Raw genomic sequence first — 17,727 nt, forward strand, 5'->3', positions numbered from 1 at the left:
GTGAAACATTTCATTTCTCCATATGGGACTTAACGATTCAGAAATCTTCATAAGTATTTGTTTATAAAAGGTCTAAATAACAATTTTGTTGATTTTTCACATGGTTAATTTGATAGAGTCCTAAATTTGCAATTTTTTCAAAAATGAAATGGAGTGTTTCATTTTCCCCAACGACTGGAAGTAAGATGCTTTCATTGTCCATATCAGAAATAAAGTCAACATTGCGTTGGTTAAAGTCCCCATATATATGAACTTTTACTTCAGGGGGTAAACTAGACAAAATTTCTTCCGCTTTTCCAAAAAACTTATCATACGTGTCCTTATGAGCATTGTTTGGAGGAAAGTATACCGAAGCAAAGACATGTGTTTCGTCTGCTACCTGCGCTTTTACCCATACATGTTCGAATTCTTTATATTTAGTAGCCATAATAATTTCTGAATTCAATTTGGTCGAAATCGCTATTAATACTCCACCTCCCGATTTTTTTTCCAGACCATTGAAAATTGCGGTCGTCTCTATAAACGTTTTGGTTTTGAACGAAAACACTGCTTTAGATTTTCCAGCAATTATTGACGTCCCCTTTCACCTTCTGCAAAAAATAGATCATGTCTAGAGTAACATTTGAAATGGGCCTATGTCCAAAACGTAAACAAACCAGAAAATGAATTTTAAATGTTGACCGCCATTATTCAATTCATATTTAAGAAGATTGAAGTATTTTAGGCATTTATATTGTTCGCAATAACAATAGTAACTGTATCTCAGTATACAACATCCAAAATATGCGAAAAGCTTTCAAAATTATCACCCCTATTCTGTATTTCGTTTCGAACGAAATTCTCATACAAAAAAATATTTTTTTGTATGAGAATTTCGTTCGAAACGAAATACAGAATAGGGGTGTATATGAAAATCGATAACAATATAATTTCATAAATTAATAAGCCTTTTTTGTGATCTTTCAATGGATAGGCCCTTTTTGTAAAGCCGTTGTGCTTGTCATCATAAATGGTAGGCCCTTTGCTAAGCCTTTTCACAACGTCAAATAAATTCAAAACAAATCATCGGCCCTGCCTCAAGTAGTAGGGCCTAGCTTTGGTTTGAAATTTTTCAATCATCGGCCCTTCTACGTCACTAGGCTTATCAATGAAATGAAATAAATGAATGGTTGGCCGTTTTAGCGTGCGGTCCTATTAATGAATCGAAAAATTTCGTTGATCGGCCGTTTCGAATATCGAGTTATATTTAATGATTTTTCTCGATTATGCGGAACTTTCCTACACGATTAGTAGCTATCAAGCAGTGTTAAAGAATGGTATCAAAACCCGATTTGTTAACGTTTTGGACATAGGCTCATTTCAAATGTTACTCGAGATGTAGCGTTGCAACCGAAGATGATTTTTTACAAATGTCGACCAGAAGAAATTGTACCTAGTAATTTTTGTAACCGGGAAATAATTGGTATTTATACCCAAAAAATCGGGAAAACTGCAGGAATTTCAAAGAGAAAATTCAGTGGCCACCCTGAAGGTTGAAGCAACGGATCGCAAACTGGAGTTGAAATCTTTTCTTCTTTCCTTTATTTAACGTCGGTTTCTGTTCCGCAATCTAGTGCCAAACACCGACGGACATCGGTTGCCATCCATTGACGGCAATCGAATGTGCAGGAAGGCAGCTTCCACACCTGCGTAGGATATCGCACCCATTCAACACACATGGGCCGGGACCAACGGCTTAACTTCCCTTCCGAAGGAAGACGTGACCAGAGATTTTTATGCCATTGGGGTGAGAAAAGCAATCACGCTTACCACTACACCACCGGCGCCGGCTGGAGTTGAAATCATCGCTATCAAATTTGTTCAGGCCTTTAGCTTTGAGCGGCAGATGACACGATTGTGCCTGTTTCATAGCGGTCGTATGAGAAAACAGGAGAGATGTCAGTCTTCTTGATATGCATCCTTACGTTACATGGTGCCAATGAAGAAGAAAAATCTGAAATCCAACAATACAAGGCTAATCTCATGGTAACAGAAACTAATATACGCTCGGTAATTCTTTCAAAAAAAAAATACATTCTCCTTTCTTAATTGATTACGCCTATTTACAACATTTATTTTTTCATCCATCACATCAGCCTATAAAACACATTTCAACTGCATTTGTTTATTTCTCAATCCCGGTTCAACGTTTCGTAATTAGCATCCAAAACACGATGTATTGATATCTCAAACCAAGCATAGAATGAAAAAAAGTTATAGCTGAACACTTCAACGCATGATCGACCATCGTTTTACCGGTTTTGAATCGAATGTACAAAATCTATATGCTGGCGGGGCACAACAACACCCACCAGGAGGTGTCGATGCATAGCGTGTGGTTTTATCGGTGAATGAATAAGAACGGTTTACTCACTCGAAAGAAAATGGCAACTTCAATTATGTATTATTTGTGCACGGACTGCCCAGGTCCCGAATACTCTCACTTCGCTACTGTTGTTGTTGCTGCTGCTGCTGGGTTATTGATTACGATGTACTGTTGTTTGCTCTACTGGACTGTATGTTGTATATTTCGGAGTGGTAAGGACACTTTGATTATTTCGGTTACTCGGATTTGATATTTTGGACTGGGCGAAAGAGATGTATTATAAAAGCAAGTGCAAATTGGGGGAAACAAATATTTTGGAGTGCAGTGAAAACCTAGTTATCATAAATATATGGGTGATGAGTTTTGCTTTCCTTTTTGGTAAAAAAAGTCTTGTCTTCTCCTCTGCTTCTTTCAAGCATTCTCAGAGTCTTGTTAGCATGCTTGTTGGGCAATGGCTTTGGATTGGGGTTTCTGAATGGGCAGGAAGAGTTTGAATTCGGCCGGCAGTTCATCCTCGGAGTAGAGCCGGTCGGAGAAGTACACTCGCCGAATCCTGCAGTTAGCGTGGATTTGAACCCGCAGAGTTTCTACGTAGTTTGTCCCGTAGGCACGACGTGTGAAATCGGACAAGTTGAACTGAATCTGATTCCATCCTTCATCCAATCGCATAGGCATGGTACAGATGAATGGCTTTACTCGAGTAGTCGATTGGTAATTGCTGGCCCGAAAACGCCGTCTTACGTTTTTATCGTCCAGGACCTGGCAGGAAGAAACAGTGAAAAGCAGAAAATGAAAATAAGGAAACGGTGTTACGATTGAGGTTGCAGTAAAAGTAAACAGCACAATATGGCGACGACGGTAGGAATGTGGCCCAAGGAGAGGTGTCGATAAGCGCAGACAGACAGAATAGGGGCAATGTCTGTTTTAAAGTTTGCTTTTTTTTGCAAACCAGGAATGGCGTGGGTTATCCCGGCAACGCAGAAAACAAGTCAATACTGCGAAATGCGAGAAAAAATGGTGCAATGACAGAGGGTAAAGAACTGGATCAAGGGAAACGCATTTTCATTTTCGTATCATATAATTACCAATTATTTATTAGAATATTGCTACATAGTACAATACTTAGGAACGTGAAAGCTTATCAAAAGATTTCATTCTTCTCTTAATACCTAACACATTTGAGGAACGTACCGCTTGAAACGGTGGTCTTTTGTATAAATGGTAAACGGTAATTCTAAATTGACATCCGCGAAAAAGTTTGGACGAACTTTGAATTTCATTGACACACTGAACTAGTACGGTACGGGTTAGCATATTGGCTTGAACAAGTCCCGTACTGCAGCGTTTCGTAGGTCTTCTGGAGAGATAGTCAATCTGTAGTTGATCGGTTGGTTGCACTTGTAAACCTGCAAAAATGCAATCACGAATATAAGTTATCTATAAACGATTTCAATACATATGTGTCGGGAGCAGGAGTAAGAGGCATTTTCCAGAATCATACAAGTTTGGAGTTATAATTAATGGTGTTCTTACCGGTAGAATAATCAAAATGCCTTCGACTCCGGCCCGATTTCGTAGCCCTGATTTTAAAGATGAGTACTTACATGAATGAATATAATAAAGTAGCTCTCTGAAAGCATCGAAACGAGCTATACACTCCACGAAGACTTGTTCTTTGGGATCTTCCACATCTTCAAACAATTTATGGAATGTTACTTCCAATGTCAGTTTCTTATAGTTATTGATTTGTTCAAGACTCTCACTGGCAACTGAGAACCGGTGAGGCACTGGTTTCGTTAGGTTTATTAAATTATGAGCCATGGTAATATCACAGACCGGAATGTACAAATGTTCATTTACAAACATATTTATATTAAGTTGAATTTTCTACCTAAGCATGCAAAGGTACCTATGGGGTTCGGTAAAAATTGATGCAGTTCATTTTGTTTACCCGTATTGAGAAATGTTATAGTTACACTGAGGAAAATGTCAAATAATGACCCTCCCCTTGACTAGTTTTTGCACCTTTTTGCTGGTGGGCGGGCTAAATCTCATGCTTTTTAGTGGAGTGTTGGAGACGGTAGGTTTATGGCTGGCTCATGCCGCGTAGGATGGCGCCATGGGCAGGCAATGGGGATTACTAAACTTCCCCTCTCTGATAAACCACTGGATGAGAGAACCAAAGATCTAATGCTTCATTTTGATTTGGAATAAGTGTTTGAACTATGACTCGGGATTTCCACTGTGGTGTGGTTCTATTGTATTGTATTGTACCCATATGTATTTTTGTGGTGCGACATAGTGGAAACGTGAGAGCGTGTTCCAATTACCCTATACAATATACAATTTAAAGTTAGCTTGGAAACTAACTTCAAATGAAGCAAGTCACCTGGGACGAACAAAGATATAATTAATATATGCCAAGTCAGAAGTACTTGAAACACGTTAAATTTTAGTTTAAATGCATGGGTTATGATTGTGTTGGTAGATGAGAGATTTCAGTTATTTATTAAATAAGACTAAATAATCATCAAAGGAACTTCAATTAGATAATTCATTTTTCATTTTGCAGCGTTTGGTGGGGCAATGGGAGCGCAAGTCAATCCAAAGCCGAGGATCAAGGACGGGTAATGGCTGAATAGTCTATGCGGACCACTTTTTTTTTTTTAACCTTTATTATAGAGATTTTTAGCCATAGGCTAGTTCATCTCTTATGCAGACGACTTGAACGCCATGGGAAAAGGAAGGGATTGAAGAGGCCGGTTATTGGGAGGTTTTGAGGAAATGACACATAGTGATGCTAAATGTAAAGAAACCGAAAATCCATCTCCCACTGATTCATCTTTACACATATATACCAAATTGATATTTTAAAGCAATAATCAAAATAAACAGACAATACATGAAAAGGCTAATTGCCAGTTGCTTTAAAGGCTAGTTGCCTCCCTAAGCGGACCCTCCGCATCCTAGCTCTTCTGTTAATCCACTTAATGCTACTAGGCTGTCTAAATTTTCTTATTTAAGTTCGTTTGATGATTATGATATCTCTAGTCTAATTTAATAAATTATTGAAATCTTTTATCTACCTACCATGCTTTATTAAGTACCTGCACTTGTGAATGTAATCTAAAATTTAACGTGTTTCAAGTTGTTTTTGACTTTGACCTATATTTAATATATATTAGTTCGTCCCGGGTGACACCTTCATGTGACTAAAATGCTTCATTTTGAAGTTAGTTTCCTAGCTGATTTTTAAATTACATAGGGTATATGCTCCAACTATGCTCACACGCTTCCACTATGTCGCACCACAAAAATTCGTATGAGTATGTCACAATAGAAGCACGCCACAGTGGAAATCCCGAGCCATAGTTCAAACACTTATCCCAAATCAAAATGGAGCACATATAAGATTAGTTACAATACCATGTACAAAAATGGTGTTTAACATTGTTTCCTGAGTAATACTTCAATGAAAACAACAATGAAAGCTTGTCGCGCAAATATAAGGAGCACCGTTGGGCACTTTCTGAAATATTTCAATAGTATAATTCCCTTGCAAGCCCAAATAAATCTATCTGCGTAAAAATAAATAAAATAAGAGTGATTTGCGGCAAAACCCGCCAGTATCGCACCCACCGTCAGTGCCTATACGTAAGCGTACTACAACGCGGCTTTCAACTAAAGGAGTAACAAGTGTGATACTATCACTTCAGGCTAGAACTTTGGTTCTCATATGCAATGGTTCATCAGAGAGGGGAAGCTCAGTAATCCTCATCGCATGCTCATGACGCTATTCTGTCACGGCATGAGCCAACTATACCGGACCTAAACCAACCGTCTCCAACGCTCCACTATGAAGCATAAGATTAGGCCCGCCCACCAACGTCCAGGTTAAAAAACTAGCCAAGGGGAGGGATGAACTTCAATTAGATAATTCAGAAAGTTAATTAACATAAGAGATAGGACGCGGGGGGTCCGCTTTGGGAGGCAACTAGCCTGTAGAGTTGTATAATAAATCTTTCTATTTAGTATATTTGCTAATTACAGGCAATGTCAATAGCAGTCATATCTTCAATCAGGCACTTACGAATAAGTGAAGTTTTAGGAGAGGTATGTTAAATATGTTGATAGGTTTGAAATAAGAATTAGGATTGTTGTGCTTAAGCTTTCGGTAAGGTATGATGCGTCAACTAAACCCTTAAGAGCCAATTTTCAAAAATTAAAAATGATTGAGTGATTTATTGAAAGACACCTTCATTGAAACATTGCGTTGCGTTAGGAAACAGTATTCTTCTAGTGCTGTGACGAAGTCGTTATTATCGATAATATCGATATCGGTCATTGAAAATATCGATATCGGTTCAATATCGGATTTTGATTATCGATATCGGGTCCAATATCCGATAATAATTAAAAAATACACTTTAAAAGAACTCTGTTGCTTTCCGGCGTTTATTTTGCATTTTTTAAACCAGAAGCATCAACATTATGGAGAAAAATTATTTGATTAACTCTTTCAGGATCGAGACTACTTCGAGACTCACTCAAAATTCGCCCTGTTTTTGAAAACAAACTCTCTGATGGCACCGAGGTTGCAATCCTTGGAAAAAGCTTCAGTGCCACCTGGTATAAAAATAGAAATCTGCTCTGCTGCTGCTCCCAGTACCGAAAAATATCACACGTCATTGATTCGATTCCACTCCTCATGTACATGTCAATTTCCTTGCGAATGGAGTCTGGCGTTCGCATTGTTACCCTTCGGTTGTTGTAACGTTGAACCATGCCTTCGTGGTAACTCCATACCCCATTATCGGTAGGGATCTTCCTCGGCGGCTCCTCGCCAACAAAATCTTCTTCATCAGATCCTTCAACTTGAGGTAGGACCATGTGGATGATTATTTCCGTAGCAGTGTTGCGTTCATCAGCACTCTTGAAATTAACAAATTAACAATCGAGGATCCAGAAACATACTTGGTCCATAAAGAGGCGAGGCTCGGTAGCTTTCAAATCGGTATTGGATTTCTCTTAACAAGGATGCTTGGAGGTTTCTTCCAATCGATGATACTGGCTTCATAGCAGTGATGCAATTGTTCAGGCAGTTTATGATAGGCAGCACCCGACTTATTGTCGCATAATCTTGACCGCTCAAATCTTCAGTTACTTTATTAAGGGGCTGTAGTAGCCAGAAGACTTCCTTCAGATTTCTTTTTCCCTCCAATTTAACCATTTCTGAGAAGCGATCTTGGTCTGTATGAAGTTGTACAGCTCTAGAAACCGTTTAACCATGATAAACTCCGAGTTCCATCTGGTAGGCACAAATGAAGTAATTTTCAGAGGTGTTCTTTTAGCATCATCTTCAATCTGTAGCTTGTGCAGTTTATCTGTTGCGATTGTTGATCTCCGAAAAAAGGCAACTACCTTCTTTACTTTATCTATAAGTTCTGATAGAGTGTTTGTAGTTTCAATGGATTTTTTTCGCAACGAGATTAATTGCATGGGCTACACAGCCAATATATTTATCCTCAGAGAATGTATCCGCAACAGATTTTAACATATTAGACGCATGGTCTGTAACAATCATGCCCACGTGTTATTTGGGAATTGCCCAATGTTTAAGAGCTTCCTCAAAGCAAGTTGAAATGTATGCACTATTGTGCCGTTCATTCATAATCTTTCACAATCATGATCATGAATGCGATCGTTTCGTTAATTTCTCTGGTTTTCGGTCCATTATCTTGAATGTTAGAATTAATTTCCCATTATTAATAAAATAACATGAGCTTAATAATCGTGCTAAAATATATATTATTTGATAACGGCTGAGTCATATATATTGAGATAGTATACTACCATTTCGAGCTCGAAAAAGCGATCCAAGACTTATTAGACAAGAATATTTGTAAGATAGGCTTCAACGCTCGCTTCAACGTAGAGTCGTGTTCTTCCTCTGTAGTACCATGAACAAGCAAATCATCCATTTACACGATCACCCCTTTTATCCCCCTGAACAACAGCGTATAATATATTTTGGAGGCCAGTTTCATCCCTATCATCTTATATAGTCATGCATACCGAAAAACCTGGCATAGTGGGAAAAATGGTTGGAATCAGAAAATAATCTGTCAAACTACTACAACAAACCATACAATACACAACACGACTTCTCGGATATTCTACTGAGTTCTTGGAAGATCTACGGTCCTTTCAGATATTATACTGACTTTTTAAGTTCTACGAACTTCTCAAAAGTTCTACAGACTTCTAGGAAGTTCTACGGTCTATTCGGAAGCTCTACAAACTTCTTGGAACTTCTATGGAATACTATATATATGACTCAGAACCAGTTATCTAGTTTCTGCGGAAGCTTTTGAACGGAGTTTGACTGAAAACCTCCATAGAATAAAACAGCAAAAAAGGTTATCTTCCATTTAATTCCACTTAATTTTGGTATCCATGACAAATACGTATTTCGACTACAATGTGCAGTCTTCATCAGTATCATTCCCACTAAAGAACTTATCAAAATCTAACCCCCTTAAGTACTCATTCCCTAGGTAATTTTTTTTGATAAGTTCTTTAGTGGGAATGACACTTTGTAGTCGAAATACGTATATGTCATGGACAGGGCTTGAAAGGGGATCGCATATCGACTGTGACTGCGTGATCGCGTACGTTTTCTGCATTCAATGTGCAAAGCAAGCACGTTGGTTTGACTGGCAAAATGGCGCAGTCGTTCTGCCTTTTGTCGATTGCTTGTGTGCTGTTTGCTGCAGCAGCTCGGTGGAAGCCGATTTTTCAATTCATTCATTCTCCCGCTTATCGTGCATGTTGAAAGTTGAAGCTGCAGAATGACCGGGAGTATGCTGCGTATTTTGTTTTCATTTCTCTTTTCCAATGGTGAGCTATGCTGTACGAGTCTCTCGATAGACGCGGTAGGAAATATTTTATATTCACCGCTATAACTCGGCTGTTTTCAAACAAATCGATCTAATTTTTAATATTTAAAGTCTCTGGTTGCTATTACGGCCAAATTTGACCGATTTTGAATCTTTTGGCACCATAGGATTCAGAAATTTGTGTTCTTTCTGGACATTGCCAACAATGTCCATTTGGAATAGTCTGGTTCTAAGAAATCCGGATTGTTTCAGAACTAAGCATTTTCTTGCCTTTTGCTAGAATTTTGAAGGAATCGATATCAAAGTAGAATCTCCTTCAAGAAACAATTTCAGCTTACTTGAGGACCAGTTTAAGGTTTCTCCCCGGAACGGCCATTCCGGCGCAGGTTCCCGTAGGGCCTCTAGTGGCCATAGAAGTGTTTGGAAAGAAACCCCTGCAATGATTTTGCAGATTTTGCTCCACCTCCACCAAAGCAGGTCCGTCCAGATTATTCTTTTGCGTTTGAGTTTGACCTGACTGGTTTGTAATTTCATACTACAATAGCTCTTCGAGGTTTATATGGCAATTACAAGGAAAAAAAAAAGATTTTGATTTATTTTCTTCGTTTTAGCCTTTTTCCAAAATGATATACGGGTATGCCTACTATCTTTTCTTATGTAAAATTTGGAGACTACTTTTTGATAGAACTTTCTCAAATTTTCTCGTAATAATTTCCTTATAAAAATTAAAGAGCAGTATGAGATCGCAACCAAATGGGTTCAAATTTCTGGAGAATACTCAAAAATTGTAATCAATTGAGCAGGGTAGAGCAAAATCTATATTTTTAAACACCCTTGTATGGTTAGTCGTGGATTTGCTAAATATAATTTATGAACATTTTCTGTCTGTTGTTTAGGCAAACCAGCAATCTCTAGCGTAAAAAATGTATCGAATTTGAGGGAAAAAACGGTAAAGAATTCGAACTGGGGTCATTTCTTTATTATCTTACAGGTTTGTGCTAATAAAGGGTGGTTAGTGAAATGTTACGTTTATTTCCTTTGCGAGTGGGCTAAAGGGTATCAGAGTATCAAAATTTAATAAAATGTTGCCCTTGGGTAGAGTTTATATTAGATGGAAGGAAAAAATAGAGTTTATCTCAGCGAATTTCAGTTCAACTTTTCGAGGTTTTCAGAACATCACATGCTATAAGAGTACATAGCTTGAGAACGAATGATCTTAGAAACAAGGTTGTAGGGTGAAGCACTACTTCGGAATATTGGAAAAATTTCTGTTATACGCATCACAAGTTTAATTAAAAAAGCTGAAGTGAGGTATGCTGCAATGGAACCGCACCTTATATTTATAATTAAGAGTGATACTATCTGCTCACCGCTTTTTCTGCGCTTTCCTTCAATCAATTGGAAAACAGCGGAGACAGGAAAAACAGCGATGAAATAGTGGTGACCACTAGCACAACACCATCCAATATATTTCTTACCAAGGGTTCTTATGACGATTTGGTCTTCATTCTCAAATTGCACGTTAATCCCCAAAATATGACGAGCATGTCGCGATGCAGAGTCGATCTTCAGTGAAATTAACTTTCCTCTCATCTCTGAATTCTATCAGCATCGATGTTAATGTATTTCTTGGTTTTCCCCGATGAAAAACTGGTACCTAACGCACTAGCTAGCGCGTCAAGAATCGCACGCATTTTGGGCCAGTCAATCGAAGACAAAGGCATATTCCTCACAGCCACAAGCTTCACGCACGAATCGACAATGATTTGTTCATTAATAGCCACGGACGTTTTTTTTTCATTTTCTTCGATTTTGCTTCCACTTCCTCACCCTCCTTAAAAAAAACTCTTTCCTTGGCCTACGCGAAATGTGTACTGCGAAAATTACGCACAAAATTTCCCGCATCAAAATTCTTCTGGAAATATTTACAACTTTCATCACCACTCAACCTACACCACACACCCACGTAATTTTGCACAACGAAATCCTTCGCCAAATCACGAAACTTCCTCTTGCCTGCGATTTTCTTTCCAATTTCAACCAGTTTCTTATTAAAAACCACACTGCTAAGTTTGCAAATAACGGCGCCGGTGGTGTAGTGGTAAGCGTAATTACCTCTCACCCCAGCAGGCCTGGGTTCAATCCCAGTCGGCGCCGCCGGGATGTTCTGAGGCATAACATCTCTGATCACGCCTTCCTTCGGATGGGAAGTAAAGCCGTTGGTCCCCGGTTCATGAGTTGATGGGTCGATAGGTGTAGGGTCCAGGTGTGGGAGCTGCCTTCCTGGCACGTCGGTAGCATTGGTGCTCAGCACGGAAAACAAGATCAAAGGAAAAAACAAACCAAAGGAAAAAAAACCCGAATTTATCCATCTATGGTGTGAACAGACCCTTCTTACTTATTCAAGTTTATTTATTTTATTGTCATTATCAGTGACCAAGCCCCCCACCCCCGTGTCATCCAGTGACGCTACGCCACTGCCTGGGGGTACCCGGAATATATCCGGGTGTAGTCTATTTGGTGAGGCTACCAATCACCTTATCAATTCATATTCAAGCAACTTCCCCGGGGTACCCGGAACATGTCCAAGTGTGTCCAATGTGGTCTGGAACACTTAACACGACTTGCATTGATCTTATTTTTGAATTCTGTAGTAATTTGATGTGTCGCATGATGGTTTTAATACGTTTTCCGTTAAATCCAGCGTGAAGGCCCATATTCACCGGATCTTATTCCGGCCATATCTCCGGAACCGGTCCACCGATTCCAAAACCGTTCAATGGGACCCCAAGACCTATCATTTGGCGCCGAGTTTGTCCAAATCGGTTGAGCGATTGCTGAGAAACGTGAGCGCATTCATTTCGTTACATACACACACACATACACACATATGCACATACACACGTACACACACACACACACACACACACACACACACACACACACACACACACACACACACACACACACACACACACACACACACGCGCACACACACACACACACACACACACACACACACACACACACAGACATGTTCCGATCTCGTCGAGCTGAGTCGAATGGTATATGATGGGTTTGATACGTTTTCCGTTAAATCCACCGTGAATACCCATATTCACCGGATCTTATTCCGGCCATATCTCCGGAACCAGTTCACCGATTCCAAAACTTGGGACCCCAAGACCTATCATTTGGCGCCGAGTTTGTCCAAATCGGTTGAGCGGTTGCTGAGAAACGTGAGCGCACTCATTTCGTTACATACACACACACATACACACATACACACGTACACACACACACAGACATGTTCCGATCTCGTCGAGCTGAGTCGAATGGTATATGACACTCGGCCCTCCGGGCCTCGGATCGATAGTCGGTTTTTCAAGTGATATCTATACCCTTCTTTGTAAGAAGGGTAAAAAAAAAGTTTGCAAACACTACCTGCGGTAGAGGTGACTGCCGTAGAACTGATTTTTTTTTGCATTCATTCACTACAGCAAACGACAAAGGGAACTTGACCGAAATGAAAATGTGGAAAAAAATCAAAACGAAACAGAGTGACTAAACGAGAGAGGATTTTTTACGAGAGGGAGCAAATACTGATTTTTCTACCTATTCGTTACGCTGTGCATTTGGAATTATGAATGCGAAAAGTAGCGTGGAGCAACGGATGGTATACGAAGTACCGCACACAAAGGACAGCTTGAAATTGAATGAATGGTTATGTTGACTGCTCATGAAAAAAAGGACAGACAGAAGCCCTGGTCATGGATACTAAAATTAAGTGGAATTAAATGGAAGATAACCTTTTTACCCTTCTTACAAAGAAGGGTATAGATATCACTTGAAAAACCGACTATCGATCCGAGTGTCATATACCATTCGACTCAGCTCGACGAGATCGGAACATGTCTGTGTGTGTGTGTGTACGTGTGTATGTGTGTATGTGTGTGTATGTAACGAAATGAATGCGCTCACGTTTCTCAGCAACCGCTCAACCGATTTGGACAAACTCGGCGCCAAATGATAGGTCTTGGGGTCCCATTGAACGCTATTGAACGGTTTTGGAATCGGTGAACCGGTTCCGGAGATATGGCCGGAATAAGATCCGGTGAATATGAACCTTCACGCTGGATTTAACGGAAAACGTATCAAAACCATCATATACCATTCGACTCAGCTCGACGAGATCGGAACATGTCTGTGTGTGTGTGTGTGTACGTGTGTATGTGTGTATGTGTGTGTATGTAACGAAATGAATGCGCTCACGTTTCTCAGCAACCGCTCAACCGATTTGGACAAACTCGGCGCCAAATGATAGGTCTTGGGGTCCCATTGAACGCTATTGAACGGTTTTAGAATCGGTGAACCGGTTCCGGAGATATGGCCGGAATAAGATCCGGTGAATATGGACCTTCACGCTGGATTTAACGGAAAACGTATCAAAACCATCATATACCATTCGACTCAGCTCGACGAGATCGGAACATGTCTGTGTGTGTGTGTGTGTACGTGTGTATGTGTGTATGTGTGTGTGTATGTAACGAAATGAATGCGCTCACGTTTCTCAGCAACCGCTCAACCGATTTGGGCGAACTCGGCGCCAAATGATAGGTCTTGGGGTCCCATTGAACGCTATTGAACGGTTTTGGAATCGGTGAACCGGTTCCGGAGATATGGCCGGAATAAGATCCGGTGAATATGGGCCTTCACGCTGGATTTAACGGAAAACGTATTAAAACCATCATGCGACACATCAAATTACTACAGAATTCAAAAATAAGATCAATGCAAGTCGTGTTAAGTGTTCCAGACCACATTGGACACACTTGGACATGTTCCGGGTACCCCGGGGAAGTTGCTTGAATATGAATTGAATTAAAACCCATTAAATCACATTAAAATACGATGATAAGGTGATTGGTAGCCTCACCAAATAGACTACACCCGGATATATTCCGGGTACCCCCAGGCAGTGGCGTAGCGTCACTGAATGACACGGGGGTGGGGGGCTTGGTCACTGATAATGACAATAAAATAAATAAACTTGAATAAGTAAGAAGGGTCTGATAGGTGGATAAATTCGGGTTTTTGCTGTTTTATTTAGCATTCCGCTAACAACCCAATTTCATTACTTCATCACTCCATAGAATAATTCCAAATTCGCTTTACCCATGGTCAATATTTATAAACGAGTGAATTTTTAACCTCAGATTGATTTTAAAACAAAAAAATAACATAAAATCCTGTCCAAAGTTGCGTTTATTTAAGGTGATTCGTTGTGAGATCCTTATTCTCGCTACCACTTCAAAACTTTAAGTGCACAAATATCAGCTTCTACGACACGTATTACAATTAAACTATTACTCCAAGTTTGCTGCGCTGCAGCATACATGCAGTAGCAATTTCAGGTGAAATGGGGCTCTAATTTCCGAGATTTGTGTAATTGAAAATTCGAGGTGGAAGTGCATTTATAGCCTAAGCGGCGGCCATTTGTGGACTCTACAAGGAATCACCTTAAACATTCGATCTATTGTGGATGGTTCTGCAGATGCGAAGCTTGTACTGGGAGTAGGAGGTTGAGCCAAATCTTGTTCCTAATCCTGACACTTGGACCGTAGCGTTTTGTCCTTCTGCGGATGCTTCTGGAGATGAACTTTCAAATTGGTGGTACACCCAACCGGTGGATGTAAGATTCGCTTACAATTATGTGGGATTCATCATCAGAGAGAGATGACCAGAGCTGAATACGGATCAAAACTAACATAACTCTTAACACTAAAATGATCCCGGAACTAACACTCATCCATTGCACTTTTAGTTATATATTAGTTTTATTTTCCTACTAATTTATCTATGCTTCTTTCTATTGTTTGGATCAAGTACAACTAATACTAATCTACCTTTATGTATGCTTTACTCCATTTTAATCCATTATCTTTATAAATGGCGAATCATATGGAGCGGGGACTCAAAAAAATAACGTGATTTTAATGGACTAAGGAGAAGGAATAGAATTACTTGGAACAGGATATCAAACAAATTCAGGACCAATCCAAATGAGACCAGAAACCAACAAGGCATCGGGGTGTTATATACTCGGAGAGGTATTTGATAAATAATCAAAAAGTGGTACCGTAAAACGGGGTATCTTTGATAATGCGGGTAACTTTGATAGAACAATGTAAAGATTAAGTTTACTCGCTGTGCTTTTTCTAAATTGGAAACATTGGTTCTATTTTGTAGCTTAGGGTATTTCCGTTGATATCGTGTATGGCTTTTATATAGTATGTGTTACATATTTTTCAAAAATATCAAAAAACAATTTTCGTGTATTTCCCATAGACCCATCAAAAATTCAATGTTGTATTCTTATTGCTTATGATGTTTCCTGATTGTATACTCATTCAAAGTTTCATATTTAAAGAACTAAATTGTTTGAGTTTCACTCATTTTCTTCTACATTCATCGAGCATTATCAAAGTAACCCCAAATCAAAATACTAAAGTTCGGTCGCAACACTAAAAAAATAGTGCAAATATTTAAATTTCCGTTAAACATATTACTGACGAATGAACTCTTGGATCCTCAGTACTTGTTTTAAAAATATAAAATTTAAAAAACATTCATTGCTGTAAAAATATTTAGAATATACTTTAAAAAACTATCAATGTTACCCCGTTTTACGGTAACTTAAAATCATAGTGTAGCCAAGGATCATGAGAGGTAATTGTCAATAATTCATTAATTAGTAGAAATCTCGATAACTTTTTCAAAGGGACGTGTCGGCTTTTGTGGGCAGTGCATTTGATCGTCGATTTGGCGTAGCTGGTGGCTAGTAGTAGCAAACTTTCACCCCTTTGGGCGAACGTCTTCATGAGTGACTTTGAGGTAGATGCTGAATTAGAAAACTTTTCCCTCGTGCGTGGGTGCGCTTTGCAGACGATATTTTCCCATCGAAAGAAACACTACCTATATCAGACACTTAGCATACTGAACTCACAGCACAACCAATAAAATTCAATTCGGAAGTTTGCAGAAGACAAAGATCGTATCCACAAAGGACGGCCGAAGTAAATGGATACAAAATTCTACAAAAAAAAAACACGCAAGAAACACCTACGATATCGAGTTATAGAACCATAGTAAAAATTGATTTCATTTTCACTGTGATAGCAATTTTGTATGGGATTGTTATTCTATGTCTCGATGGTCCCTTGAATATCTGGAGGCGAACCAGCCCAAGGCTGAAAGCCTCCCTAATAAAGTTAAATAATAATAATAATCCCTTGAATATCGAGTTGTAGAGAGTTCCAAGCTGGCAAAAAAAACTTTGATGTGTTCATGAAAATGTGTTTCCAGAATTCCGGTCACGGTTTTACACACATTTGAGTTTTGCATTCGGCTTCTACATACGATACCACAAGTACAACCAACGACGACGACGGTTGATGATTTTGTTTTAGCAACCGGCTGGTGACAATTTCCGTGACTCATGTATACCTTCAACAGTTCCATATGCAGAAGGCTCTATAACGGCAAAGTACAATGCCCTCTCCTACCAGCAATCGATTTTCGCTATCCTTGTGCATGGTTCACGTCCTATCCCTTTCAACGTTTAATGGTATTTTGAACTCTAATGTTATTGACGCATATGAGGGGCCTTAGCGGGAAGATTTTCCCATCCCATCAAGGTTATGTGCCGGCGCTTGGCTTCCACTTACCTGCACTTCGAATGTGAAATATTTCTTCAGGTTCTTGATGATCATCACCAAAAACGGCAACTTTATGCCGAGTGTTTTCTTCGGATCCGCCGGGCAGGTGATGTAGGTTGTGCTCACGTTGGTTCCGATGATTTCCAGCACCAGCGACTGAATATCCTGATCGGTGATACGTTTTATGTGACCATTGCGAACCTTCTTGTCCCAGATCTGCAACGGTTTGCTACCTATACTGTACAGAATCGAGAGAAACCCCGACTGGAAGGTGTTTTTGAACATGTTTTCCACTACCAGCACTGCACTTTTCACTGAGGATTTTAACTTTGAACTGAGATTTTTCTGTGGATTTACTTCCGAAAGGACACCGTCTTTTTTTTCGCTGCGGATTTATCCAAACAACCTCTTACCCCGAAAACGTCAAACAGTTTGTGGTGTTTTGTTTACATACTCGTTTCCAACGACTTGACAGTTCGATTTCGGTAGGATGCATATTATCGGAAAGGTACGCTTAGTATAATGTTTTTCTGGTGCATACATTTAGGCGCTGTCAATAATCGAACGAACTTTTTTCGAGTAGCACCCGAGAAAAGTTGTACGGCCGTAACCATCCTATTTTTTTTGATCTCTTCACCTAGGGGAAATGGCTCTAATGTTAGCCTATGGATCTAATATTGGGCCCATCGCTAAAAAATCTGCTATTTATCAATTGTATCTAGATGAACGCGTCATTGGGACGGTA

General features: G+C 39.5%; 1 protein-coding gene and 1 pseudogene across 1 annotated transcript; both read right to left on the reverse strand.

The window, feature by feature from the left end:
- Nucleotides 1-2,080: 2,080 nt before the first annotated feature.
- On the reverse strand, nucleotides 2,081-17,389 carry Bug22 (cilia- and flagella-associated protein 20). Its single transcript, XM_065233109.1, has 2 exons — nucleotides 16,992-17,389; nucleotides 2,081-3,124 (listed from the first exon to the last, which is right to left on the reverse strand). The coding sequence occupies exons 1-2, from the start codon at nucleotides 17,265-17,267 to the stop codon at nucleotides 2,798-2,800; spliced, it is 603 nt and encodes a 200-aa protein (XP_065089181.1). The 5' UTR covers nucleotides 17,268-17,389; the 3' UTR covers nucleotides 2,081-2,797.
- LOC135710464 (zinc finger BED domain-containing protein 4-like) lies at nucleotides 6,821-7,654 on the reverse strand (annotated as a pseudogene).
- Nucleotides 17,390-17,727: the final 338 nt, after the last annotated feature.

The sequence above is a fragment of the Ochlerotatus camptorhynchus genome, unplaced genomic scaffold, assembly GCF_037179485.1.
Source record: "Ochlerotatus camptorhynchus isolate MF236.1 unplaced genomic scaffold, CSIRO-AGI_Acam_v1.1 ptg000036l, whole genome shotgun sequence".
In the NCBI taxonomy this organism is placed as follows: domain Eukaryota; kingdom Metazoa; phylum Arthropoda; class Insecta; order Diptera; family Culicidae; genus Ochlerotatus; species Ochlerotatus camptorhynchus.